Genomic DNA, 27,404 nt, shown 5'->3' on the forward strand with positions numbered 1-27,404 from the left:
AAATCAAGGGAGAGAAAGCACTTGCGTATATTATTACACAGCCCCCAACAGTAGCTGCAGTGTAGGGCAGAGTGAATGTCAGGAGATTTGTGCTCCATGTAATTTGGGTAATCATTGATCATAGGCAAATTTACTCTTCATATAGATTGGGCAAACATTAATAGCAGTGACAGCTTGCAGGACAAGTACAGAGAAAGTTCGCAAGTTGATCTCCTAGATCAATGTGTTCAAGAATCAACGAGGAGGCAATTTGGATCAAGTATTCTGTATGAGAAAGGACTAATTAACACCCTTGCAGAGAAGGAGTCTCTAGGGAAGACTGACTGACTGTAATATGAAATAGTTTAACATTGAAATGCTTTTACAATCAGTCAAATCTAGGGCCTTGTATCTAAATAGCAGACAGGTCAACTATGATAGACTGGAAAACTCAATTAAAAGTTGAGGTAGTAGGTAACCAGAAGTAGAATTTAAAGACAATCTACGATGAATATAATTTAATGTAAAATCCACACTTTATGTACATTCCTTTAAGGCAAAAACACTGCACAGAAAATGTAGTCCAATTGTGGTGACAAAGAGACGTAAAGACAACATTCAATGCAAGTTAAAATCTGAGAATTTTGCCCTAAACGGTAGTGAGCTGAGGTTTGGGGTATTGAAGACTTCAGTAAAGGACAAGCAAAGAAAAATGAAAATCAGAATTGGCTAGCAAGAGAGACATGAAAGCAGATTTTAAATGTTTCTGTGGGGATATGAATCTGAAACAATTAGATGGAATAAAAATATGCCCATTTGATGCAGAGAGAGGTGAAATTGGGATTTGACAAAGATTTTGAAAGTAATGAACATAGTCCCGCCATTTCAGAAAAAAAGAAGGAAGCATAGACCTGTTAGCCTAATGGGTAAAATGCTGGATTCTATCATAACAGTAACACAGTTATAGATGGTGGAGTGGATCCAAGTTACCGGAGTCATAGTTATGTTTTACAAACATTCCCTAATTTAAAATGAAACTAAAATGTTCCTGAGAGGAGAATGGTGGGAAGACTATGGCTCTGCTCAGAAACTGGGACATCATGAACAACAAACCAAACCCAAAATTGACTGAAAATCAAATTGGTCAGAGTATTGAAGACAGGAGTTGAGAAGTCACGTTGCAGCTTACAGGACATTGTTAGGTAAATTTTAGAATATTGCATGCAATTCTGGTCTCCTTCCTATTGGAAGGATGTTGTGAAACTTGAAAATGTGCACAAAAGATTTACAAGGATGTTGCCAAGGTTGGAGATTTGAGCAATAGTGAGAGGTTGAATAGGTTGGGGCTGTTTTCCCAGGAGCGTCGGAGGCTGAGGGTTAGGATAAATAGACAGATTCTTTTTCCTGGGGTTGGAGAGTCCAGAACTAGAGGGCACAGGTTTAGGGTGAGAGGGGAAAGATATAAAAGAGACTTAACGGGGAACTTTTCCATGCAGATGGTGGTACATGTATGGAATGAGCTGCCGGAGGAAGTGGTGGAAGCTCGTAGAATTTCAATATTTAAAAGGCATCTGGATGGACATATGATTAGGAAGGGTTTGGAGAGATATTGGCCGGGTGTTGGCAGGTAGGAGTAGATTGGGTTGGGATATCTGGTCGGCATGGACAAGTTGGACCGAAGAGCCTGTTTCTTTGCTGTACGTCTCTATGACTATGGAGAGAAAGTGAGAGAGCGAGAGGGCAAGAACGAGAGCGAGAGACAGAAAGAGACAGAGAGGGACAGAGAGTCAGAGAGAGACAGAATGCAGCTGCTCTGAAGGCAAGAAATAACTTTTTGTGTTAGCAGCCAATTCTGGTAATAGTTGACTCTGCTGGTATCTTGGGGTTTTGCTGCCTAGATTAGAAAACGTTTTAGGAATTAATTGTTAAATGGTGTATGCAGAACCTTTGTTCTTCCACTGACCCGTCTTCAACTAGCCCAACAAGATGTAGAAGAAAGTGAGGAATGCAGATGCCAGAGAGTCAGAGTCCAAAAGCATGCTGCTGGAAAAGTACAACAGGTCAGGCAGCATCTGAGGGGTACGAGAGTTGACATTTCGGGCATAAACCCTATTCTGAAAGAAGGGCTTCTGCCCAAAACATCGGCTCTTCTGCCTGTCTGATGCTGCCTGACCTGCTGTGCTTTTCCAACCCCATACTTTTTGACTCCAATTGGGCGTGGCCAGTCAATCATGTGTTGCCCATGACCATCATAGTTGTACAGTGCCATCACAGAGCAGTGTCTGTCAGAAGGCCAGCAGAGTGCCTTGTATTCAAGAGCAAAAAATACCAGCTTTATATGAGGGGAACAAATATGAGATCACCTGACACTTACACATTGCTTCTGCAACTCTCACTCTCCCCTGCTGAATTGCAGAATTTCAATTGGCACATGGTCTGTTCCTGCGTCATAAACCCTATGTAATCCTGGCAACTACATTGATGAGCAGGCAGCAAGATATTTGCATCTCACCTTAACTGGGCACAGACAAATTGTGCAGTACAATTCCCTGCTGTCAGAACATTATTAGTCAGCAATTTTAACACACTGAAGTTAATGAAAAAGTTGAAACTTAGGTCAGAATTCAGACAATTTACAATTGCCTGTTCTGATATAATGTATATTTATGGCCCAAAGTGGACTACATTCCCAGCAATAGAAATTATTATTTTCATTAATGCTTACCCTATATTCAAAAAAAAGGTATCGTTGATGATCCTTGGAAGTCCAATGACTCAATATAATTCTTGCTACTGACATCTATGCAAGATGTTCTATGCAAAACGATTGTCCATTTCTCTCACTCATTCAGATTGACAGAATGAGCAATCAGTCCCAACAGGATTGAGCACTATACCTTTAGGAGTCCTGCTGCATGTTTCATCTGCTCCCCACCAACTGAAGCACTCTGCCCACGGCAATGGTGATTGGAAGGATGCAAACAGGTAGTACAGACTGTAGGCGAGGATGCAGGTATATGAAATGCTGTCAAATGCTGCAAGTACAATGGTATTTATGCCCAAACCTTAAAGTTAAACAAGAAGCAGGAGATTAGTTTTGAAACTGTTTTGAAATAAATTAAGAGTCATTGAGCCATAGAGTCCTACAGCACGGCGACAGGCCCTTTGGCCCAAACTGCTCCATGCTGACCAAAATGTCACTCTACAAAATACCCTGGAAGAACTGCAACAAATATTACATTGGATTGATGGGCAGGAAAATTGCCAACAGGATACATGAGCACCAAGTAGCCACGAAAAGACATAACCAACTATCACTGGTATCCTTACACACAGATGAAAAAGGGACACTAGTTCAACTGGGACAATACATCCATCCTGGGACAGGCTAAACAAAGACACCCATGGGAATTCCTAGAAGCCTGGCATTCAAACCGAAACTCCATCAGCAAATACATCGATCTGGACTCCATTTGGACTCAGAAAAAGAACCGGAAGATATCACCCATCACTACAGACTGAGACATGTAAATAGAAAGTAGGACAGAACAACAGAGCTTCAACAGAGGCTCACTGATGATGTTACCCAGCAAAACGTCTGAGAACAAATGTACCAGCTCAGGGAGCAAACTTACAACCTGAACCACTAGCTGAGCTAACAACCTTCTCAAAAATTGCAAATGTCCATCTGTCTAAATTCCATTTCCCTGCACTTGGCCCATATCCTTCTAATTCTTTCCTATCCATCTATTTGTCCAAATGCCTTTTAAATGTTAATATACCTACTTCCACTGGCAGCTCATTCCATATGTATACCACTCTCCTTATGAAAAAGGTTGCCCTTCAGTTTTATTCCCTTTTATTCTTTTCCCTCTAATCTTAAACTGATGCCCTTTGGTCCTCACTTCCCCAATTCTGCGAAAAGACAGAATTCACCCTACCTATGCCTCTTATAATCTTATACACCTCTATAAGATCCTCCCTCAGTCTCCTACACTCTAAAGAAAAAAAGTCCTAGCTTGTCCAAGCTCTCCTTATAACTCAGACCATTGAGTCCAAGCAACATCCTCGTAAATTTCTACTGCACTCTTTCCAGTTTAATAACATATTTCTGATAACAAAGTGACCAAAACTGAACACAATACTTCAAGCCCGGCATCATGAATGTCCTGTTTAACTGCAACATAACTTTCAATTTCTATACTCAATGCCCTGACTGATGAAGGCCACTGTGCCAAAAGCCTTCTTCACTGCCCTGTCTACCTGTGACTCCACTTTCAGTGAACTGTGAATCCCTGAACTCTAAGATGCCTCTATTCCACTCACTCCTTACGACCTTACCATTCACCATGAAACTCCTACCTTGATTTGATTTTACAAAATGAAAGACCTCATGCTTATCTATATTAAGTTCCACTTGCCATTTCTCGGACCACTCCCCAGCTGATCAAAGTCCTGTTGCAATTTATGATAACCTTCCTCACTGTCCATTGTACCACCTATTTTAGTGTCATCAGCAAAGTTACTAATCACGCTTTGAACATTCTCATCCAAATCATTCATATAGATAACAAACAGTAGTGGGCCTAGCACCAACCTCTGAAGCATTCCACTCGTCGCAGTCTGACAAGCAGCTTTCCGTTATTATTCACTGCTTCCTACCATCAAGCCAATTGTGCATCCAATGTGCCAGCTCCAACTGGATTACATGCAATCTGGCCTTTCAGAGCAGCCTATCATGTGGAATCTTATCAAAGGCCATACTGAAATCCATTTTGACTATGTCTATTGCCTCGCCCTCATCACTTCATCAAAGGGTGCTAACAAATTTGTGAGGCATAGTCTCTCATTCACAAAGCCATGCTGACTACTTCTAAACAAACCGTTTTTCCAAACGCATGTACACCTTACCCCATAGAATCTTCTCAAGCAACTTACCTACCATACATGTTAGGCTTACTGGTCTATAGTTCCCAAGCTTTTCTTTACAGCCCTTCTTGAATAAGGGCACACCATTCCTCCAAACAGAATTAGCTGGGAGACAAAATCAATCTTATCTAGTTACCAGTTGGCATTGCAATTTCTGTTGTTGTTTGTGCGCACATAATCCTCTGGAAATACGTGATGGATGAGTGTAAGCTGTACTTTAATTCCAAGAACCTTAATTTGGATAGATATGTTTCTAATTATTGAAATGTAAAATTCTTGAGTCCATTCATCTTCAAATGTCACATTTTCATTGCATTTGCAATAGAACTCCTGAACAATATTGGCCGAGATTTTCAGAGTTCCAGATATGCTGTCATCAGTTACGTATTTTAGAAAGGGAGGGGGACCAACATGAAGGGACTGAAATGGATGTTGATCTAAGAAATAATTTACTAATAAAGCCAATAGTCTGAGATTGTACTGGCCTGTCCCAGTGTCATACCAAAGGCAGAGGAGCTCCTCTGAATCCTATGTAAACAGTAAACTACTTGATGAGGCAGCATGTCTTAACAGCAAGGCTAGAACATTGAGGGCATTACCTTTCACTGTGAATGAAAATAAGAAAGGTCTCCATTTATATAGTCTTTTGCGTAAACTTAAGACATCTCTAAGCACCTTACAGATAATTTATAGGGGGAGGAAACGGCCTGGTGATATTATTGCTGAACTGTTAATCCAGAGACCAAGATAATGTTCTGGGAACCAGGGTTCGATTCCTGTCATAACAGATGGCAAAATTTGAATTCAATACAAATCTGGAATGGAGAGTTTAATGATAACTCATAAAAAGGTTGACTCTTTATTCTTTACAGTTGGAAAAGACCATTTCAATTAGTTCTTGTATAATGGACTATAGTTACTGTTTCTTTTCCTTTTTTGTGTGCAATAAACCGGCTTATTTATAAGATAGAGTAAATGATAGCATCTTACATTGAGTTTGAAGGTGATGTAGTTCAATCAGAAATGGTGATATTAAATATAAACAAAGGGATTTAATAAACGGTGAAGATAAAGATTAGCTATGGGTGGATTATGATCCAAAGTGAAAGGTACTACAGTAGACATTCAATGGTTAACACTGAAAGACAAACAAAGATGATGGAATACCACAGGTCACAACAGCATATGTTTTTGGTGGGGATAGATATTATATAGAACTGTAGGCTAATTCACAACATTCCTGTACACTCCCTGACCTCATTCCCAAAGCATGGAGCATTGGTTGGTGTTAAAGTCAGTAACTCTCTCATCATTAACAAATCATTTGACCATTAATTATTTGTGTAAGACTCAGTTGACCACAGTATTACACTGCGCACACCATCAAACAGTTGGTGCAGGCAGGAGTGTGATTCCATTCTTATAACAATCAAATTGTCTGGTATCGCCCACTGGGTGGGATGTTCTTCATGGTGTTTCATATTTGCCCACCTGTCGTGCTTTAAGGCTCGCTTTGGACTCTGAGCTCACTGCTGATTCTGTCTGGATGAGGGGGGAGGCATACTAGCTAACTTCACTCTCTGTAATTAGCAATCAAAATACATTCTTTTAAAGCACAGAAACCCCCCCCCCCAAGTATAGTGTTCCAACTGCGGGTAACAAAACAAATCTAAGATCATATTGGATCAAAGGAAGACATCTGTAAAGTGACAAAAAGAAAGTAAATAAAAGATTCAGAGCATTTTAGCAAAGGAGGACCAAGAAAAACATTGATAAAATGGACTATGAAACTAAACGAGTGAGAAACAAAAGCAGAATGTAAATGCTTTTATATACGTGTAAAAAGAAATAGAATGGCAAAAGTAAATGTGAATCCATTAGAAGCCGACACAATTCCAGCCCACTTAGAAAATAATGATTGGATTTGGTAAAGTCTACATGGATTTAGGAAAGGGAAATCACTTTTGACAAACCTGGGAGAGTTTAAGGATCTAAATAATATATTAAGTAAGAACCGATAGATGTTGTTGGTTTAGGTTTTCAGAATGTTTTCAAAAAGGTTCCACACTGGAGTGAAAAAAATTAGAGCACATGGGAGTTGGGAGAGAAATATATTAGCATGGATTGAGAACTGATTAATGGACAAGAAAGAGTATAAGAACAACTGATTCAATTTTAGTTTAGTAAGCTTCAATTAGTGTGGTTCCAAAGGGGTCAGTGTTTATGCTCCACCTATTGATAATCTGTAGGAATGATTTGAAGATAAACAAAATACTGCAGAGGCTGGGAATCTTAAAGAAACAAACAGAACACTCTAGAAACTCAGCAGGCCTGGCAGCATCCGTGCAGAAAGAAAGAGTTAACATTTTGAGTTCATTATGACTCTTCTTCAGTCAGGGTTCAACATCATATTTCCAAATTTGCAGATGGGGTTTCGAAGAATGATAGGTGATCTAATGCCATCATACAAAATTCTTGCAGGGATTGACATGGTCAACGCAGGAGGAAGGTTTCCTATATTACAATAAAGGGTGGGTCATTTTGGACTGTAATCTTTTGGAATTTCATCAATCAATCAAAAATAGGGGCAGTGAATATTCAGAAATCTTTGCCCCAAACGACAATGAAACTCAATATTTGAGCTTGCCCAAGGTTGAAACTGATTTACGCCTATAAATCAAGGGACATGAGATTATTACAGGAAACTGTTGTTTTACCTAAATCTCAGTGCAAGGCTATCAGTTTGAAAATAGTACACAAACATGCTTACATTATGAACGTAGAGTAGCAAAGGTCTTTCACCAGTTTGGATAACAAGGAGACTCCCCTGTTCCATTAAAATCTCCTTAAGATAATTATACTGGAAAAGGTCTTCACTAATTCACTCAACCAAGTTTCAGAGGTTCTTGCAGATCCCAGCAGAATCACCTACAACATCATGTTTATAAATAAGTTCTGTCAAATTCAGAAGTCAACAATCTGATCTCTCCAGCAGTTCCACTCTGTCTACCTCAATTAAAGACATAAAGTCATACAGTGTTACAGCATAGGAAGATGCTTTTCAACCTATTGTATCTGTACCAGTTATCAAGAACTGATCTACTCTAATCCCATTTCCCAGCACTTAGCCTTCTATCCTTTGGTGTTTCAAGTGATCATCTAGGAGAGTTCTTAAATGCTGTAGTGGTTCCTGCCTCTAAACCGTTTCAGAAAGTGAATTTTAAACAGTGAAAGGGGATATTCCACTCGGTTTTAATTGTGAACAACATCTCTGCAAGGTGACCTGACACCAACATCTGGTGAAGGAAATATAGTGACTATATTCATGGGTATAAAACACAATTGCTCATTTAAACTGTTGCCAAATCAAGACTGCTCAGAACACGAACCCTGTAACATGGGCACAGCTTTCCACACTGCAACCGGTCCAAGGCTGGCAAACTGCCCAAAGGAAGTTTCCAAGAAAAACATTGGCACCCCAGTGACTGCCAGCATCAGAATGTAGGGAATAAGGAAAGCACCTGCAAAATATAGAAAAGGGAAAGTAAAATAAATTGCTTGAATATTAATGTCACCAGGTTTCACAACTAATAGTTCATTTCGTATTAATACAGGAATGAAATGTTGTTGACAGAAGAGTGTGGCTGCAGATTGTAGATTGTGTCTTTTTTGTATTTAGATCCAGTGTACAATCAACATTCAGGGACCAATACAACGGTGTTGCTCCTAAAACTTTAGGTCAGCCACACCTGCTGATTTCTCCTGCATTCTCTATTTGTTTTACACACCCAGCATGCGTGGTATTTTGTTTTTATTTAGCTTGATAATTGTACATGGTAGCCTCAAGATGACTGCCAGAAGGAAAATGCATGATTCCAACAGTCAGGAAGTTGGAAAGGGCCTCTTTATAGGGTTGGAGCTTGGAGTGAAAATACAATCAGTGCAGCCGAATGATACTTCTGACATTGATCCCATTTTCCTCAGGAGAGCTGTTTCTGTCATGCCTGTGAACCAGGGAAAAGAATCATGAATGTAGCAAAACAGTGTGACACCATAAGGCTTCCTGTAAGGAGGGCAATCTTTGCAGGAGTGTCAGAGAGATTCTCCAAAGTTTGGGGTGATGCACCACATTCTCCATTTCGTCCTGGCCATTGGAGAGCCGCAAAGTTACCTCAGTGCACCGTTTCCTGTCTTGTAAAGAGGAGGGGTCAGAAACTGGAAAGAGGAGACAGGGACAAGGTGACATTGACCCCATCTACATGGGTACGGCAAGATTGTGAGGCTATCCTTCAATGAACACAGACTTCCCCACCCTAACACACACCAATCATTCACCAGCATCACACTCATTTCAAACTCTTCCACCAGGAAGTCCCTGCACCAAAATTAATCAATAAATAAAAACCACCAAAAACCTTCACAAGCCAGTTTTACACCACTGAACTCTTCACCCTTGTGTGCAAGCCTTTACTGTCTTTCAGATATTGCCACCCAGCCCAACGTTACATTCCTGCCCTCGTGACTGAAGCTTGACTGGTGCAAAGTGCTGACTCTCACAGCAGGAAACTACAGATGGCCATGCAAGGTATCTTCAAACGCCTACATGATTTGAGGACCTGATTTCAGACTGGAGTGGTACAACGACCCAGTGGTTAACAGAGTCATACAGCACAGATATAGACACTGCAGTCCAACTCGTCTATGCCAACCAGACATCCCAATCTGATCTAGTCCCATTAACGTCTGGCCCATATCCCTCCAAACCTTCCTCTTCATGTATCTGATATAAAGGTTGCCTTTCCAGTTTTGTAATTGTATCAGCCTTCACAACTTCCTCTGGCAGTTTGTTCCATAAAAGCACCTTCCACTGCGTGAAAACACTGCCCCTGGATTCCCTGTTAAGTCTTTCCCCACTCCCTTTAAACCTTTGCCCTCTAGTTTTGGGCATCCCACATTGACTATTCACCCTATCCATGCCCCTCATGATTTTATAAACCACTCTAAGGTCACCCCGCAGCTCCTATAATCTAGGGAAAAATGCCCAGCCTATTTATGATTTGGAGGAGCCGGTCTTGGACTGGGGCAGACAAAGTTAAAAGTCACACAATACCAGGTTATAGTCCAACAGGTATTTGGAAGCACTAGCTTTCAAAGCGCTGCTTCTTCATCAGGTGGTTATGAACCTGGACCTAAGACACAGAATGTATAGCAAAAAATTATAGTGACACAATGATATGTTGAACACACCTAGATTGTTAAGTTTTTCATCTTTTTGAATGGGTTTGCTGGTTTCGGTTCTTTAATATGTAAATCCCAGAACTTCTTTTCAGTCACATTCTCCAGATAACTTAAGGTTTTATCACAACAGGATTTCGAATTGGAGCACGTGAGAGCCCACGAACGACGGTCACGTGGTGCGGCTTGTGTTGTTGGAGCGCATCTGGAAATACCGGTGGGAAGGGGGCGATGGTTTATACACTCCCTCAATCAACATCCTCCTCATTATATAAACTACCCCGATCCTATCCATCAACTACTTCCAGTGACGGCTCTCCCACAGTCAAATCTGGCCGTTATTGCCCTACCCCCATTGGGGAGTTACAGAGATAACGGCTGAAATCCTTCTGCCTATCAACTATTCACACCGGGATCCCCAGTTTAGAGAGCGGCAACATCCAGGCTGTTCACACAGTGGGGAGGTTACAGCTTCTCCCCACGTCTGCATGAGCTCCCGCTGGGTTCTCTGGTTTCTTCCAGAGGTCTGCAGTTTAGGTCGACTGGCCATGCTGAATTGTCCCTAGTTTTCAGGGATGTGCAGACCAAGTGGATAGGCCAAGGAAAACACAGGGATACAGGAATAAACAGTGCAGAGATGATGGGCCGAATAGCCTGTATTTGCATTGGAGGGATTCCCTGATTCTTTGTGAGATGCATAATTTGACATGAGCAGCACTAGTATGGAAGATCATTAGTTGAATAGCGATGTTAAGTGCGTACACTATATGCCCTATAGGGGTGGCACAGTGGTTAACACTGCTTCCTCACAGCGCCAGGGACCCGGTTTCAATTCCCACTTCGGGCAACTGTCTGTGTGGAGTTTGCACATTCGCCCCCTGTCTGCATGGGTGTCCTCCGGGTGCTCCGGTTTCCTCCCACAGTCTAAAGACGTGGGGGTTAGGTGAATTGGCCATGCTAAATTGCCCGTAACGTTAGGTACATTAGTCAGGGGTGAACGTAGGGGAATGGGTCTGGGTGGGTTGCTCTTCGGAGGGTCTGTTTCCACACTGTAGTGAAACAAATCTAATCGTATCATTTCAATAGGCGACAATACTTTCATCTACAATGCAGGATCTCAGCTATCCTCTCAAATTTACTGAAATGCTGTTAAACACAAAAGAGCACAAATAAGTTAGAGTTCCTACAAAGGTTCAGTGGAGCAAAAAAGTTTGAAATGGAAGCCCATTCTGAGATGCTGTCCTCAGTTCTCCTCCTGTGTGTCTCCACAGTCTCCAAAGGAAATCACAACTGACACCACCTGAGACACTAAAGTAATCTACCAGTCACTATTTGCATGTCTTGAAGTCAGCAGCAACTTCCATCTTCTCAAAAAGGTAAGTTATTTTTGTAGTGCCTGTTTGTGATTGTATGTTTTTGTTAAATTGCACACATACTGTTTTTATATTTGAAACTTGATCACAGTGCTAGTGTGGAATAAGGGCAGATGGCATAACCGTTGGTGACTGCAGGTTAAAATGCTCTCTGGTTCATTGAATGTGATCTTTTTACGCCATTTACTTGTTCTCTTTGTGCTTTTCTCTCCCCTGTATTTTGGATTTCATGACAATACCTCCTCCATTTCTGTAAGCCAGATACGGGAATCTCCATACATTGCCCAAACCCACAGCAGAACCGATCACTGAGAGCAAGTAGTCAGTCTTCGAGGACCAGTTACCTCGCTCTATCTGGTCACCTTCATGCACACATTCACTGGTGGCAGCCTGGGGAAAACAGAGGAAATGGCTGATTTAAAAACAGAAATTGTTGGAGAAACTCAGCAGGTCTTGGCAGCATGCATGGAGAAAAAGCAGAGTTAATGTTTTGAGTCCAGTGACCTTTCTTCAGAACTGATAGTACCTAGGAAGAAACTGTACGAAAGCTGATGACGGGAAATGAGCCGACCAAGCCCAAAGGGAGAAAAGGAAAGTTAGACAAAGGAATGGTTGATAGTATGGCAGGGAAGGGGGGAAAAATGATGATAGGGACAATGAGTAAGTGAAAATTAGTTGACTCAGTTAAAAGCAGCCCAGGTCGTGACCGGGCTTAGAGTCGGCAAAGGACATTTTTAGGTGAAAGTGGAAACTGCAGATGCTGGAAATTAGAGTCGAGAGTGTGGTGCTGGAAAAGCACAGCAAGTCGGGCAGCATCTGAGGAGCAGGAGAATCGATGTTTTGGGCAAAAGCCCGAACCTGAATTGACATTTTGGGCAGATCTGTGATGAAGGGCTTTTGTCCAAAACATCGATTCTCCAGCTCCTCGGATGCTGCCCGCCCTGCTGTGCTTTTCCAGCCCCACACTAAAGGGCATTGTTAGCTCAGCTGGCTTGCTGGATGGTTTGCAATGCAAATAGATGCCAGCAGCATGAATTCAATTCTTGCATTGTGAGTGTGAGAAAATTGTTAGATTTGTGGCAGCCATTTTGTCACATATTAAAAGTCAGGAAACCATTTTGAATCTTCGTGCCTGCTTGCTAAAAGCCTGTGTTTTCCTATGCCCAGCTAAGATGGTTGGCCTTGTACTGATACCTGATAAACAAATTCTTCTATTTGGATGGAGCTATTCTTCTCTTTGCAAGGACCTATTGGCTACTAACGCCTGCTTATCAGCTACTAACCGACACTGTCCAGACATTACGTGACTGAAGCTAAATGACTGGGCAGGGTGCCCGGCTTGCTCATTATCCTGCAATTAACAGTTTGCTAATTGTTAAATTGATTGCAATCTATATACTCACACAAATTTTGTGTGGTCATTCTTCCTCTGAGCTAACAAGTGTGAGAAGGGAGCTGGGTTCCCTTATAGCTATGGGCTGTGAGACACTGAGGCAAGATTGAGTTAAAGGAGACTGCGCAGACTTTAACTAATTCTGCGGCATCTGCCTTGAGAGGTTAACTGGGATCCCAATATTTGTCATATGTGTCAGTTTGTCTATTGTCTTTGTTTGCCCTGGTTTGTCTATAGTTTTCTTGTTTGCTTTGTTATTTGTTTCTTGTTTATTTGCTTTCAAGAAGAAGGGCTGTCCCCAGGGGCAAGTAAATCTTATCATCTCGCTGAGCAGGTTGGCCAGCGTCTGGTTGCTATCTCAAGGAAAACACAGAAGCCCTGTGATAAATATGTTCAAATCAAGAGTAAGGTAGGGGATATCATCATGCTGTCGGTCACTGGCTGATAGCCTAACTTTGACTCTTCTGGAATGTGAATGCCTCAATACCCTTACAAGCAAGGAATAAACAAAAGCTAAAAACTGAGAAAGGAAGAAAGTTGGAAAATGTTCATGTGTATGTGTGTGTGAGAGAGAGAGAGAGAGAGAGACTCAGTGCTGATTCTCTGTAGCTTTGTGGTTTGGATTGGATGTACATTTGCTTGTTGGTGATTGAATGGTTTATTTTGTTCCCTGAAGCTCGAGATCCAGGACTGTTTTGAATTTGATTTGCGTTTTGGGAATTTAAGATGGTTCCTTAATCTTAAAAGAAATCATCAGTGATTATGAAATAAAATATTTCATAGAAATGAAATAAAATATAACCCACCCATTCTTCTTACAGACCACAACTGCCCTACTGTCAATTTCTAACTAGCCACATGTTCTGCTCACATGAAAGCCAATCTTATTTAAATTGAAATCAGTTTAATGTGGGAAAAGACAGCATTACAATTTGACATCAGCATAAACGTGCTCTCAAATTCCCAATAATTTCATACTCCTGCCAAAGATCAATTTCACCCCTACGTGTTGGACTAATGAAAGAATTAACTAAAGGAAGTAAAAGCAGTAGCATTATAAATTCTGGCCTCTGGTGCAGAACCATTTTGTTCCAGGATGAGAACAGGTGTCTGCTTAATTTTTTAAAAATAATAACCTAAACCAAACATTGAGGAAAATCACCTCAGACTCATTGATTGGAGGAATTATATGAACTTTAGATAATTTAGTTAAATATTTTAAAACAGGAAGCATAAACTTAGAGCCAAAATATTCCAAACAAACAGTATTATTTTCAGAAAATGATACTAGCAGATTTAATTTTTGTTTCAGATTTGTTTGTTTCCACTTAATTTTAAGATTGCTGCATCTCTTCGGTGATTATGGCGTGCCAGCCGTTACTTTATATCAATTCCCCTCCCTCACAGACAATTCAAGATTCAGTTCAACATTATCTTTTGAAAAATCATGAAACAAATATCCCATTGTTAATAGCTGTGTCTTTGGATTCGACCATTTCTGCATTAGAAGTATTTTTTATTAACCATGTGAGTAGACCAGATCTTTTAACAGCTGCAGTTATTTCACAGCCTATAACATTGTAAATGAGCAATGACTGGTCAGGACCGCTTAAGGAACCTAACTGGGATTTAAATTAAAGGACTAGTACCAGGTAATTATAAATGGATTTCAGAGTTGGAAACTGTGTACATTTTACATTTTGAAATTGGATTTTGAAGAAATGAATTTCAAGTTTATATTGATTACTTTTAACATCTTAAAATGTTTCCACCTCTCAATTATAGATTATATTAGTTATTATTTTTTTAAAACCAATTGTATTAGCTCTGAATTACAAAATCTGAATTAATTGGCAGATGAATTGGTTTTATCCATTTACACATTGTCAGTGACCTGTATCATTGCCTCATGGTTACTTTGAAGCAAAGTTGCATTAATTCATTATTAGTTAAAGAATGGAAGAATAAAGCTGATACTAAATTAAAAGACACCTTACTGAAGGGATTCAGTTGAAGGAATTATACGTGTGTTCAGGAGATAGAGGTACGTAGAGCAGATGGAACTCCCAAAGGCTGGGGGATGTTCATAGTTGAGTGTGAATGGAGAGATGAAAAACAAAGGGCACAGGAGAAACAAACAAACAAACAATGTAAGGCCACTAAGGCTGAGGAGTATTTAAAAAGAAGGGTAAAAGCAGTGACATTGTAAAAAAGAACTTAGAATTCTATCTTACATCACAAGAACTTACATTACTAACATCTCTTGATAGTCCCCAGCACACCCCTGACCATTTCTTCCTCGACTTCCTTGATAGGTCTATGCCTCCAACCAACCCTCCACTCCTGGCACCTTCCCTTGCCACCACAAAGAGGTGTAAAACCTGCACCCACACATCCCCCCTCACTATCCAAGGCCCCAAATGATTCTTCCACATCCGGTAGAGATTTTCCTGCACCTCTACACACGTTATCCACTGTGTCTGTTGTGGTCTCCTCTACATTGGGGAGACAGGATGCCAACTTGCAGAATGTTTCATTGAACATCTCTGGACACATGCACTAAACACTGGATTAGTGGTGCTGGAAGAGCACAGCAGTCCAGGCAGCATCCAACGAGCAGCCTGAACTGCTGTGCTCTTCCAGCACCACTAATCCAGTATTTGATTTTCAGCATCTGCAGTCATTGTTTTTACTAACATGCACTAAACAACCCACCGCCCTTTGAATGAACACTCCAGCTCTTCCTCCCACTCCACCAAGGACATGCAAGTCCTGGGCCACCTCCAACACCAGATTCTAGCCACCCAACACCTGGAGGAAGGACACTTTACCTTCCACCTTGGCACCCTCCAACCACACAGGATCAATGTTGATTTCACCAGGTTCCTCATCTCTCTCCCCACCTTATCCCAGATCCAACCCTCCAACTCAGCACTGCCTTCTTGAATTGACCTACTTATTGATCTTCCTTCCCATCCATCTGCTCTGACCTGTCACTATCACCCACCCCCCCCCCCCCCCAAACCTTCATCTACCTATCGCATTCCCAGCTACCTTCCGCCCAGCCCCAAAACCCTCACATTCCTGTTGAAGAACCTATGCTCGAAACGTTGACTCTCCTGTTCCTCGGATGCTGCCTGACCGCCTATGCTTTTCCAGTACCACACATTTTGACTCTGATCTTCAGCATCTGCGGTCCTCACTTTCTCCCTGCAAGGGTGTGTAGTCCAGATAATGGTGTGATCCATTGGGTTTGTAGTGGATAATGGCTGATTTAGCTTTCTCCACCTGGAACCCAGGAAAAATATACAGTTTCTACCCAATAGAGTTAATGTATTTGTTCCCCATTTGCCAACAATCAGTTTGTACACTGAACCCTCAAACAAGTTTTGCAGTTCAAAACAACTAAAATCCCCAAATCATCCATACCTCTGTTTTACTTGAGGTTACTGTTAACTACTCACCATGTCCTTTGGAGTATGTGTTTGATGGTAAGTCTGAGAACCCAGATAAATCAATTCTCTTGATGATGCCCATGATGGGATTGGAATATAGGTTCCCCAATAGAAGAGAGAAATTGAGAAACAAATATGTCAGGAGATCTCAGATATGAGTAAGTGTAATAAGGTCTTTAATAATGGGGGATTTTAATTTTCCAGCCATTGACTGAGACTACTATAGTGTTAAAGATTTGGATGGTGAAGAATTTGTCAAATATGTTCAAGAATGTTTTCTTCATCAATATGTGAATGCTCTTGAGAAGAAGCACAACTAGACCTGTTGGGCAATAAGGCAGGGCAGGTGAGTGAAGTAAAAGTGGAGGAACACTTTGGGTTTAGCAATCATAATTCTATTAGTTTCAAAATGGTTATGGAAAGGATAAGCCTTCCATAAAAGTTCAAGTTTTTAATTGAAGTAAGGCAAATTTTAATGGAATGACACAAAAACTTTCAAAAAATTGATTGATGTAGACTGCTAGTAGGTAAAAAGACATCTGACAAGTGGGAGGTGTTCAAGAATGTGATGACGAGAGTTCAGAGATATTTTGTTCCTGTTAGAGTGAAGGGTAAGGCTGGTAATATTAGAAACAATGGATGAATAAAAATATTGAGGTTCTAATTAAGAATAAAAGAATTTTCTTTTAGATATGGACAACTTGGTTCAATTAAATCTCTTAATCAATATAAAAGAGTGTCGGGACATTGTTAAGAGAAAAATCAGGAAGGCATAGACAGGATATGAGACAGCACTGGCAGATAAAGGTTAAGGATAATCTAAAGAGATTCTACAAATACATTAACCAGAGAGAGGGTAGGACAGCAGTAAAGCGAGGCAACAGTGCAGTTCCATGAGCATGATGCTTAGTTATATGTTCTTTCATGGAATCTGGACATAAGTGACAAGACCAACAATTGCTATTCATCCCTCATTGCCCCTGAAGTGAATTCCTGCCTAGCAAATTATACAGGCTGGTTAGAACATAGAAAAGTACAGCACAGAACAAGCCCTTTGGGCCACGATGTTGTGCCGAGGTTTAATCCTAATGTAAAATATAATAACTTAACCTACACACACCTCAACTCACTGCTCTCCATGTGCATGTTCAGCAGTCGCTTAACTGTCCCCAATGACTCTGCTTCCACCACCACAGCTGGCAACGCCTTTCATGCATTCACAACTCTCTGCGTAAAGAACCTACCTCTGACATTTCCTTTATACCTTCCTCCTAATATCTTCAAACTATGACTCCTGATACCAGTCCATCCTGCCCTGGGGAGAAGTCTCTGGCTATTGACTACCTATTCCACTCATTATCTCGAATACCTCAATCAGGTCTCCTCTCTTCCTCCTTCTCTCCAGAGAGAAAAGTCCAAGCTTATTCAACCTTTCTTGATAAGGCAAGCCCTCCAGTCCAGGCAGCATCCTGGTAAACCTTCTTTGCACCCTCTCCAAAGCCTATGTATCTTTCTTTTAGTAGGGTGACCAGAACTGGACACAATATTCCAAATGTGGTCTCACCAGGGACTTGTAGAGCTGGAACAAAACCTCACGGCTCTTAAACTCTATCCCCCTGTTAAATGAAAGACAAAACACCATATGCTTTCTTAACAACCCTATCCACTTGGGTGGCAACTTTGAGGGACCTATGTACTTGCACACCCAGATCCCTCGGTTCCTCCACACTGCCAAGAATCCTGTCTTTAATCCTATATTCACCATTCAAGTTCACCATTCCAAAATGTATCACTTCACATTTATCCAGGTTGAACTTCATCTGCCATTTCTCAGCCCAGCTCTGCATCCTGTCTATGTCGTGCGACAGCCTGCTGGAGCCCTCTATACTATTGATGACACCTCCAAACATCTGCAAATTTACTAACTCATCCCTCAGCTTCCTCATCCAAGACGTTTAGAAAAAGTACAAAGAGCAGAGGCCCCAGAACAGAGCCCTGTGGGACCCCACTCAACACTGATGTCCAGGCAGAATACTCTCCATCTACAACCACTCTCTGCCTTCTGTCAGCGACCCAATTCTGAATCCAGATAGCCAAATCTCCCTGTTTCCTACACTTTGACTTTATGAATGAGCCTGCCATGGGGAACCTTATCAAATGCCTTGCTGAAGTCCATATTCACCACATCCACTGCTCGACCTTCGTCGACCTGTCTTGTCACCTCCTCAAAGAACTCTAAGATTTGTAAGGCATGACCTAACCCTCAAAAAGCAATGTTGTCTGCCTTTAATCACACCATGCCTTGTCAAATAGTCATAAATCCTACTCCTCAGAATTCTTTCCAAAATTTTGCTGACCACAGACATGAGACTGACTGACTGGTCTATAATTGCCAGGGATTTCCCTATTACCCTTCTTGAAAAGAGGAACAACATTTGCCTCCTTCAAATCCTCTGGTACAACTCCTGTGGAGAGAGTGAGGAGGCAAATACCCTCACCAGCAGCTTAGCAACCACCTTTCTCACTTCCCAGAGCAGCCTAGGATAAATTTGTCTGGCCCTGGGGACTTATCAATCTTAATGATTTCCAAAAGTTCCAGCACATCAGCTTCATCAATCTTGATCTGGTCAAGACTGTATCCCAGCTTCTCAAAGATTTCATTCACAATAGAGGTCCCTTGGTGAAAACCGAAGCAAAAAACTCATTTAGGGCTTCCCCCAATCTGCTCAGACTCCACGCACAAGTTCCCTCTGCTATCCCTGATCGCCCTACCTTCTCCCTGATCATTCTCTTTTATTCCAATGATTATGAACTAGTCAGCTACATTGTTGTAAATCTGGAGTCCTATATAGGACAGACTCAGGAAAGACAGCAAATTACCTTCCCTGAAGAACATTAGTGAGCCAGATGTCTTTTTGTAACAATCACTGGTCATTGAGACTAACTTGGTAAGCGAGATCTATCAATTGAGCTAATGATAGGATGCGAATCCCAGAGAATTAGCCAGTTCTCTGTATTACCAGTCTAATGTTATTACCACTATCTCCCCTTAAATTACTCTTTTCTTTACTTCCTCCAGTATAAAGAACATTTAAGTGTATACCAGGGACCTTACCAATTCCTTAAACATTGAACAGTCTTAAACTAAAAACCAGATTTTGCTTTACACAATGAACAGTATAATTACCCATCTGATTTTACTTACCAAGGCTCATCTCATACTTGCTCCATTTCCCACTTCATGAACTAATGCTTTCCCTATGGTGTTCAGCCTTGAATGCTTTAAAAACTCACCCATCTCATGCAGTTTTTCAATCCCTTGTCAGCTTGAGGTTGAAGATAGATAAATAAAGGGTGGGGCGTGAGGTGTAGTGGGGGGTAAAATAAAAGCAGCTTCTTCACCTCTCACCAAACTCAGTGTTTCTATTTTTTTCTTTTTTTGTGAAAGACACAAGGTGTACAAATCCTTATTCAATTTCCACCACCAGTAAGAAAGGAAACACCCGAGTGGCCAGTGACAAGCAGTGCCCTTCTTGGAGGACAATGCTGTGTGATCAAACAGTGAAGGGGAGGGCAGGGATTAAATCAAAATAGAGTTGGATGGGAAAAAATACACTCCACTCCCTGCGATGCCCACCTTTCCCTGAACAGCGCAAGGGTGTTGGTGGACCCCCCGTGCTCCTTCTTCAGAGACACCCAGGCTCCGACGTAACCACAGAAGGCAATCGGCCCTAACGACCCCCTCCATGGCCCGCTGCCTGGAGCTGTTTATGGCCAGATTGGCCAGGCCCAGGAGCAGACCCACGAGGAGGTCCTCTAACCTTCCCTCTCCCCTCCTCCGCATCAGGTTCCTGAAGATCAGGTGCGTGGGACTGAAGTGCCACCAAAAACAGAAGATTTTTAAGAAAGGGAATGCAAGCGCCAACACCCAATATATACATGGTCCACAGCACCACAGAACAAGCAGTTTGGCTGGGTGTCCTTGAACTACCGCAATCTGCAGTTGCAGGGGACTGCTGCATGCAGCACTCTCCACCCCAGATCCCCGAGTGAAAGAGGGAGCACTTCCACTTAAAGAGCTCTAACTCAGTGTTTCTGCTCTGCATCAGAGCATTCCATTCCATTAACTTACCTTATTTATTCTATTGGGATTCGGATCAATCTCTTATGCAGTTATGCAAACCAGTTAAGTCAGTCATACAGAATGGAAACAGACCAGTCTATTACTTAATTGGCTAATCTCACTTGTGCAGTAGTGGCCTTAATTTGGTTGACTTGCCCTGCCATGATTGAATGGAAGAGCAGATTCAATGGGCTGAATGGTCTGATTCTGCTAATATATCTTATGATCTAATTGTCATATCAAAGAGATTTCAGACTTAAAAATGGTAACTTTAAGTAAAGTGCTAAATTACACACACGTTTTGCACTTTGCACCACAGCACCAGTCAGTGGCAATCAGTACTCACTCGCATTGAGTTACTTTCAAAAGTCATTGAAATATGATGTCTCGGAATCCTTGCTGCTTCTTCTAATTCTTGCTTCATCTCCTGGACACCCTTCCAGCCTGCCACAGGAGTTGGTGCTCTGGTCTATGAAGATGTTTAAAAGGAGGTCACTCACGCTGAGGAAACAGCATGTTAGCCACCGTCTGCAGGAAAAGAGAGAGGGGGACACACTACAGAAAAGCTGCTGACACACTACAGAAAAATACTGAATGCATGTAGGAAGAAGTAGTTTGTGAACTAAATTTGCCTGAGTCCAAATACTGGTCTAAGCCAGTTGAACCTGTTTCGTACTAACCAAATTCTGCTCAAAGCAAGGAAAATGAAGTAATGCAAAAGCCTATTTGACAAAGAGTAATGAGATATTGCTATCTAGCTCCCTGGGCCAGGGCTGTTAAGGTATAGGCAAGCAATAAGCAAATATGCCTGAGCCAATGGGGAAGAGACAGACATTTTGAAAGAGATAAGGAAAGGAATAAGACGACGACTCTCTGCCATGGAACCAGGGAGAACTCCAGAGATCGACCACTGCAGCAGTGAGCCTGACCTCAAGAACATAATAACATAGAGAGTGTTATTATCTAACTTTCCAATTAATACCAGGTACTTAAAAATCCACCCAGATTATTATTGTATTTTCTTTTTATTTAACACTGTAATTTGTCGACTGGTTTTTTCTTCAACTTACTTCCATTATTAAATGATCTTGTACATTAGTGAGATAGATTAGTTAGTTATTTATTTTATCTATATCAATATAGATTGTGGTTTTTGTCTTCATAATAACTGTAGCATAGCGGATAAATAGCTCTTATGTGATGAGATGAGGGAGGTAGATTATGTCTCTATAAATAGTTTCTTTGTGTTGTTTGCCGATGGCAGTTCACTGCCCTATATGAGCTACTCCTCACGATGAAGGTTTGGGAAACTCTAGGATCTGCTTGGTCTGGTATGGTAGAGGAAAAGCACCCCTTGGTCTAACGAGAAGAGTCTATAATGTTTAAGGTATGGTTTATTGCAACTACTTACAGGTTACATTATTATGATTGACAAGTCTTGAGGAAATAATCTTACTCCTTTTGAGCTGCTCTCAATTCCATATGACAAGATCAAAAGACATTATGCCATCAGGTGGTGAAGGAGCAGCACTCCAAAAGCTTGTGATTTTAAATAAACCTGTTGGACTATAACCTGGTGTCAGGTGACTTCTGACTTTGTCCACCCCAGTCCAACACCAGCATTTCCACATCATGATCGACCTGCTGAGTTTCTCGAGCGTTTTTGTGTCCAGACCATTAAGACTCAATATGGTGCCGAAGCATGACAACTCTTACGAGCTCTCAACAGCAGATCTTATTCTTACATATCTTGCAAACATTCTGCTCTTTTAAACCTCAATTCTAAGACTGTCAAAGTAACTAACAATGTTCTCTGTAACATTATATTCCTTGCTCTGTTTCATTATCCTTATACATTTTGTATGGTATGATCTTCCTGTACTGCATGCAAAACAAAACGTTTCCCTATACCTAGATACATGTGAGAATAATAAATCAAATAATATCAAATGTTCCTGAGTCGTCTTAATAGTAACCTCATTCAGACACTTAAATACCCACGCACAACAATTTAGACTGGTGTAGTTTCCAGTCCACAACAATCAAAACCATTCAGAAACTGGTTGATATTTATACATGAACTGAGGAATGTTCAGCAAGAATTCCAGCTTCCTTGGATAAAAGGCAGAATGTGAAAAGGTAATCTTGAGGCAACTAGTGCAGCAATAATAAGAGCAATTACTCACTATTGGCATCCCATGGCAGCTGAATAGAAGTGAACAGAGTGATATAAACAGTCACAGGACGTGTGCATTTTTCCAGAGACTGTGATCCTATTGGAAGAGAAGAAGCTTACTCTCAGGAAAATGATTGGCATGTGCTAAGGTTGAAAATTAGCAGTTCGAGCAAAGTCATGGTAGAACAGATCAGGTTTTGTATTGTGCTGATAGATACATCACGCCTAAAGGGTTGAACAATCACAGCGAGAGGGCAGGATGAAAATACTGCAGAAGACAAAACAGAATCATTTTGCACACAACCGATGTGCTCCAAAGGAAACACAATGAAACAAGTACAAATGGCCAAAAGAGATATCGGTTGAAGATTCTGACAAATCATTCTGCACCAGACAACAGTTAGATTCAATAAGGTTTGGTAAATTGTGACTGAATGAGGAATGCAGAATAAGAACATCGGACCAAGATAAAATGTCAGATAGATACTGATGCAACACTTAATCTTCAAAGATTTGTGTAAAGTGGTGCAATATAGTGTTCCACAAATGAAGCTTTGGAGAAAGTAAATCTGAAGCTATATGATGATACCATACCTGTGCCAAGAGGATAGTTCACTCTGAGAGACAAATGTAACTTGAAGACATTGAGTTCCAGGTCACTGATGGCAGGAAATAAAGCCACTTAGCTCAACCACCACAAATCCAAAGCTTTACTGATAACCTTCATATTACAAAAACAATTTGCAACATGTTGTGGCTGTTAGACCACTGAGGAATGCATTCCACAAGGAGTACAATGGTGTGTTGATAGGATTAGGATGTCTTCCTGGAGAATGACATCTTGAAGTAGCTGCAAGACCAATTCAGCATCTGCCAAAGTAAATTCCAGCTGCCCTCTGGTCCAGCTTGAAAGCTGAGGTAGAAAATCTGGAAGAGAAGGGAGCACCCAGAAAGTGACACCGACGACAGAATGGGTAACAGTGAAACAAACTGGAAAGCTAAAATTATGTATCGACCTGAAGGATGAGGAGATCTCACAATCCATACTGACAATTAAAGAAATATTGTCAGAATTTGTAAAGGAAAATCTTTTTACTTCACTACATATAAAGGACACAGACTACGAAGTGAAGCTGGATGGAAACAGTCAGTTTCTAACTAGATTCTGGATGTGGAATATGAGTTCCCCGATTAGGGCTGTTAATCTGGTGCAGTCAGAGAGCCTTGGCTGACAGATATAAACAGGAATATCAGACATCCTGTTCACACTGAGAGCTAGTTCTGAGGGAGCTAGATTACTGTCAAGAACTTTCCACTTGTAAATAAAAGGTGACAGGGTACTGGCTTCTATTGAATTATTTCAATGGTAACAAGGGAAAAAATGCTCCTAAAGAAATTTGTTTGCAACAGTCATCTTTGACTTGGGGTAAGCATTTCTGGCCATGATTTGGGAAGCTTGACTTTTTTGCTTCTGTTGTCAAAAATTGAGCCTAGTACGTGGAAAGAACGCAGTATGTTTTCTGGGCAACTGACATTGAGGCAGATAAAAAGCAATGGGTAATTCTCCTGACAGCTTGTGGACCTGCAGATTTTTTGATTATTAGAAGTCCAACTTTCCCTGAGGCACCAGGTACCAAAATCTTTCAAGAGTTGAAGGAATGAGTTCAGGAATATTTCCAAGTCATCTCTAATTCTGAGATGCTATTGATTTTATTTGGCAATTTGAGAACCAGGGGAATCCATATTGGGGTTTTGCTAGGTTAAGATGACTGACAGAGGCATGTGACTACGGTTCAACCCTTTAATGAGATTCAGAGAGACCATTTTATATGTGAAATTAATGATGTAACCATTCAAAAGCACCTTTTGGCTGAAGCCCAACAGGACTTCAAACAGGCACTACAACTGGCTTTAACATTGGAAAATGCAGCAAGTGGAACATATGAGTTGCAGGGTATTCTGATGGAAATGGACACTCTCGCCAGGCTGACTGAGCTTGGGGAACACCACTTGAGTGAAGGTAATTGCATAACCTCACTCACCTTTAGACTCTTGGTTAGCAAAACCCCAAGCAAAGCCAAGCCTCAGGCAAATAGTTAAAGTTTTCTTCTGGATCCAGGCTGGCAAACCATGCTGGGATATGAATTCAAGAAAGTAAAGGAGTCTCACTAGACCTAAATTGAGTAAAATAACTCATTGGCTGGTATCCAGGAGACTACACGCCCTGGAAAATCCACCTACATTTGGTTTGGAACAGTTAAATTACTTAGCAACATCCAAATCAAAACCAATCAAAATGAATGGTTAAATGGTTACCCGGTTCTAATAAAGATCAATAACAGTGATTCAGTGATCATAGAATAATTCTAACAAAGTTCACTCTGGATTCCAACCCTTAAGTTTGCATAAGACCTCGGCCAGACTGACAACCTGTACTGGAGAACCTTTACAGATTAAGGGTACAACTTCGGTTCTAGTCTCTTATGAGAAGCAGCTGGTTAGTTACCACTGATTGTGGTAAAAACCTCAGGACCAAGCTAGATGGGGCTAAATCAGTTAAGAAAGATTCACCTAGCTTGGTTCAATGTTTTTAAATTAGAAAATGGCTGCATGAGTGAAGCCCTAATTAAATGCCTGGAAGGTTTGCAGGATGTTCTCAGGACTATCAGGAGAAAAAGTCACCTTACATGTTGACCAGGAAGCAATTCCATGATTCTACAAGGCCCACCCAGTGCCATTTAATATACGGCAAAAGTAGAGGCTGAAATTAAAATGTTGGAGAGCGAACAAAGCATCAAATCAGTCCAGTTTGCAGAATGGGCAGCACCGGTTTTGCTGATTGTAATGCTGGACAGGTCAGTTCACATTTGTGGGGATTTTAAACAAATGGTCAACTGATTTTTGCAGATGAATAAATACACAATCCTTCACATTTATTAACAAAGCTAGCGGTGGTGGTGGTGGGGAGGTGGGGAATTGCGGTGGGGGGGCATTCCTTCACAAAGCTGGACATGAACCTTGTGCACCTGCAATTGTGGTTAGATGAGGATTCCCAAACGTATGCCTCAATTAATACCCATAAAGATTTGTACTGATACACCAGACTCTCATTTGGGGTATCATCAGTCTGCAATTTTACAGCAGACGACAGAGAATATTTTATAAGGTGTACTCAGGTCACTATTTATCTAGATCATGTACTAACAATAGGCAAGACAAATAAGGAGCACTTAGACAACTTGGACATTAACCTTCGATGTTTCACCCAGGCGGGCATACACCTTAGAAGGGAAAAATGTGTGTTCCAGACACCCCAAGTGATCTACTTGGGCCACAGAGTTGACAAGACTGGGTTTCACATGTTGGAAGATACATTATAAACCTTTGAATTTGATACAGTAAAGTCTTGGATACTTGTTAGCAATAATGACTGTGGGAATTCCTGACTGCAGGGGGCTGTCAAGCCTGGGTCATTAAGAACATTGACAGTAGAGATGGTCAGGTTTTAATTAATCAGGGAAACAAAGGTTTTGTGGAAAAGGCAGGAAAGTAGAGTTGAGTATCCTCAGATCAGCCATGACCTGATTGAAGGGCAGAGCATACTCAATGGGCCAAATGGCCTCATTCCACTCCTACACCTCATGGTCTGAACTCAAACACTGTATCGATATTTTAAATTATGGGTCTCTGCTTACAAAACTCTTTTATAATGGGATTATTAGATATTGATTATTACACAGCATTTGATCTGCAATAGACAATTTTGTTGATGGCTCCTTGATATGATGTTATAGAAAACCATCTCGTGTACAACCCAGGATTCTATCCATTACAGCTCTGATACTCATTAGTTATCCAGTCAGGATGGAAACCACTGTCACTCAGTTAGTGTACTGCCCTTGCTACAAGTATATTCAGTGTCTTGACTGTAACCATATTGACATTACCATCACTGTCTGGTCTCTATAAAAGAATTCCTGCTAATAGTTGTTGCTGCTTGCAGTTTATCAGCTCCACTCAAATAAGTCTCCAAATTTTGATCTTCAGATCCACATGACTATCTCAGTAATGCATTAACCTCATCCTTTCTTTACTACTTGTTGGTTTTTTGTCCATCCTGCGTTGACCCCAACAACCCTTCAATATTCCCTTCCCAGCGATGGTCATTCTGCAGCTATATCTCTAGAATGACAGTTCCATCATATCTGTTCACTGTCATTCCATCTGCCTTATGGCGAATGCAGGGAGTCATTCCTCAATAGTGGGGGCGTTGAACAGGTGGGTAGAGGTTGCAGAGATAGGGAGGCTTAGAGGGGCTCGAGGATGTTAGAGTTAAACAGAGTTACATCTGGTCAAGAATGTTAGCGGGACAAAGGTGTTTGGGGATTGGAGGAATTTACAGAGATAGAGGGAGTTGGATTAGATTCTGGAGATAGGGATAGGGATGGATATAGGGAGAAGCAGGCAGACGGAGAGGCATAAACAGGGGGTGTTTCAGGGAGAAGAGTATTGTACATGCCTAGAGAGATATGGAAGGTTGTAGTGACTGAAGATGTTTACAGATGTAAGGCATCTTCTAGGTTCTGGAGGCTACATAGATAGGAAGGCAATGGAGAATGCCAGGTTGCTGGGTTGGAAACAGTTACACAGATGGGGAGGGTTGCACAAACTGAACATGGTTCCTGTGGTCGGGCAGGATGACCAGGGAGGGGGGAAGAGGGTGAAGTTTAAATAGATTAAG

General features: G+C 41.3%; 2 protein-coding genes across 2 annotated transcripts in view; one reads left to right on the forward strand and one right to left on the reverse strand.

The window, feature by feature from the left end:
* Positions 1-21,047, reverse strand: part of LOC140495738 (sodium- and chloride-dependent neutral and basic amino acid transporter B(0+)-like) — a 68,388-nt gene extending 47,341 nt beyond the window's left edge. The window contains exons 1-4 of the mRNA XM_072594789.1: positions 20,834-21,047; positions 11,756-11,906; positions 8,298-8,429; positions 2,877-3,044 (exon numbers count right to left, since the gene is read on the reverse strand). Coding sequence (XP_072450890.1) covers positions 2,877-3,044; positions 8,298-8,429; positions 11,756-11,906; positions 20,834-20,911 — 529 coding nt within the window. The 5' untranslated portion in view covers positions 20,912-21,047. The remainder of the gene's footprint in view (positions 1-2,876; positions 3,045-8,297; positions 8,430-11,755; positions 11,907-20,833) is intronic.
* A 311-nt stretch (positions 21,048-21,358) lies between these two features.
* Positions 21,359-27,404, forward strand: part of LOC140495741 (sodium- and chloride-dependent neutral and basic amino acid transporter B(0+)-like) — a 122,464-nt gene continuing 116,418 nt past the window's right edge. Inside the window, exon 1 of the mRNA XM_072594791.1 lies at positions 21,359-21,472. The gene's annotated coding sequence lies outside the window, so the exon portion shown is untranslated. The remainder of the gene's footprint in view (positions 21,473-27,404) is intronic.

This window comes from Chiloscyllium punctatum, chromosome 25 (genome assembly GCF_047496795.1).
Source record: "Chiloscyllium punctatum isolate Juve2018m chromosome 25, sChiPun1.3, whole genome shotgun sequence".
Lineage (NCBI taxonomy): Eukaryota > Metazoa > Chordata > Chondrichthyes > Orectolobiformes > Hemiscylliidae > Chiloscyllium > Chiloscyllium punctatum.